Below are 2,635 nucleotides of genomic sequence, written 5' to 3' on the forward strand. Positions count from 1 at the left end.
GTTTAACCTATACGTTGTTTCAATTAATCCTTCAAACAGACGTGAGGCCGTTCTCTCATTTTATTCCTAACACAAGGAGCTCACTGTAGATACTGGATGGTTTACAGATATTAGTGTTAAATGGAGCTGGAACTGGAGCCTCATCCAGTCTTCCATCCCCAGTCCAGTGTTGTGTACGACACCTTGCTAAGATCTCCTACAGCTCTTTCCTCCCCTGACAATACACACACACTCCCTTTCTCCCTCCAACAATTAAGCTCCTTGAATCACTGATGTTGGTTTTGCATTTTTGCATTGGCATTTTGTTTGACAGTTACTGTTAAATTTGGGGTGACTCATTCTTTTCTTCTGATCTGAATATTGTAGTTCTGGTTTTAAAGGTAAACTCTTTCTAACAACCTGAATGTGTAGATTTGAGTTTTACAAAACAACTTTCCCAATTTATTTTCTTAGAACATTGATATATTTTGCAATGATGCAGAAAACAAACTTATGCTTATACTTAATGCAAACAATGCCAGGTGGTTCACCCCGACTAAAGACAGTCCCTCAGAGCCGCACGCCATCCAGGCAGTCCTTGGTGCAGGAAGTAAGCTTCTGGTAAGTTAATATAAATGTAAGGAATTTTATAGGTACTGTATATGAAGGCAGCAGCGTATTCTAGTATACACCTAGTAAGCATGGTAAAATGTAATTTAACTGAATTAGAAAGTGTGGTTTATTGTTCTATGGCTCCTGTAGGTATAGGTTTGCTGGAAATTATATCTTGTTTATTAAAGGCCGGCCCGGTAGCTCAGGTTGTTGGAGCACCGTGCTCCTAACGCTGAGGTCGCCGGTTCACTTCCCACATGGGCCAGTGAGCTGCGCCCTCTACAGCTAAGATTGTGAACAACAGCTCTCCCTGAAGCTGAGCTGCCGTGAACAGCTGGAGGTTGGCGTGGGCTGCTGAGTCGGGCTGCTGTGTGCCTCTGTGAGCAGCCGCCCAACGACTGGCAACCGACTGCCTCAGCTCATAATACCAGTGTGGGCCAGGGAGCTGTGTCCTGCAAAACTAGACTGAGAAACAATGGCTTGAACTGGAGGCAGGGGGGAGGCGGAAGAAGGGGGGAAAAAATAAAAAATAAAGACAAAATGTAACACTCTGGGGGGACAAATTTTACAACAGGTGCTTTCATTTTGAGCACTTCCAGTACATGTGATAGAAAAGACTTTTTTGTCTGTGTCTTTTTGCTCAGAGGGCTATTCTGTACAATTAGGGTTGTTTCTAAGCTCAGTTTGATTTAACTCTTTATATCACAATAAATGCAAATCAAGCGAAAGTCTGTAATACTGGCCAATGACTAATTCTTAAGTAGCTGACACTTGCCAAGTGTGTCTATATTAATTCATTACCTTCACAACAACCCTATGAAATAAAATTATTATCTCCATTTTACAGATGAGGGAACTATGGTATAGAGAGGGTAAGCAATTGCCTAATGTAACGAAGTTACAAAAGTAGGTATTAGAACCCAGGCAGTCTGTGTTCTTAAAATGGTTACCTGTATTTAACCTGTTAGTAAAAAGAAATAAAATATTAAAGCGTTACTTATATCCCCTACCTCCTTTTCTTGTCTTTTACTATGATTAGTCTTCATTCATCTTTTCATGTCATTTTTATATCCTCTTCTGCACAATTATTTCCTTCTGGGGGAATAAGAATAATGATATGAATGTCTCATGAAACCACCTGACCTATTAGCCATTAGGGGAGTGAGAATGTGTGTGGTATTTGTGTGTTTAAATATTTTTAATGAAAAGCTAATTTGATGTTTTATATTTTAGCACATAATTATATATGTACTTTTGAATTTGTTTTTCGTTAGATGCCTTCTCCCAACAATGAGATGAACTATCAGAGTCCTTTATCACTTTGTAAGCCAAAAGGGAAGTCTGTTTCCACACCTGTATCAGCCCACATGACTTCGAAGTCATGTTGTAAAGGGGAGAAAGAGACTGATGACCCAAAAAGCGTCAAGAAGAGAAGAGCCTTGGATTTCTTGAGTAGGCTGCCTTTGCCTCCACCTGTCAGTCCCATCTGTACCTTTGTCTCGCCAGCTGCACAGAAGGCATTTCAGCCGCCACGGAGTTGTGGCGCCAAATATGAAACACCTATAAAGAAAAAAGAATTGAATTCTCCTCACACAACTCCACTTAAAAAATGTCATGACATTTCTCTTTTGGAAAGTGATTCAATAGCTGATGAAGAACTTGCACTGATAAATACCCAGGCCCTTTTATCTGGTTCAGTGGGAGAAAACCAACTTCTATCTCAGTGAACCCACCAGGAATGCTCCCAGCTGTTCAAAAGATTATCTCGGACCGAAAAGGCACCATTCTGCACCTCTGGTCAGAGCACAGGAGGATTCCCAAGTTGGTACCGAGGAACGGGAGACTAACATGCAGGACACGAGTACAATAAAAACTTAGACCGCAAAGGCAACAGAAAGGAAAATTAGTTATTGACTCTTAACCTTTCCAGTTTGTAACACAGAGTTTCAAACTGCGCATCCCTCCATATTTGCAAAACGAGAGGAGAAATGAAATGGTTCCAAATCTGCCTGAGGGCTCACATGTCACAAGCACACTCTTTGCC

General features: G+C 41.1%; 1 protein-coding gene across 1 annotated transcript in view; it reads left to right on the forward strand.

The window, feature by feature from the left end:
- Positions 1 to 2,512, forward strand: part of BRCA2 (BRCA2 DNA repair associated) — a 57,516-nt gene extending 55,004 nt beyond the window's left edge. Inside the window, 4 exon segments of the mRNA XM_033103779.1 lie at positions 454 to 600; positions 1,866 to 2,311; positions 2,313 to 2,462; positions 2,464 to 2,512. Of these exon segments, the coding sequence (XP_032959670.1) occupies positions 454 to 600; positions 1,866 to 2,311; positions 2,313 to 2,462; positions 2,464 to 2,512 (792 nt within the window).
- Positions 2,513 to 2,635: the final 123 nt, after the last annotated feature.

The sequence above is a fragment of the Rhinolophus ferrumequinum genome, chromosome 4, assembly GCF_004115265.2.
Source record: "Rhinolophus ferrumequinum isolate MPI-CBG mRhiFer1 chromosome 4, mRhiFer1_v1.p, whole genome shotgun sequence".
Lineage (NCBI taxonomy): Eukaryota > Metazoa > Chordata > Mammalia > Chiroptera > Rhinolophidae > Rhinolophus > Rhinolophus ferrumequinum.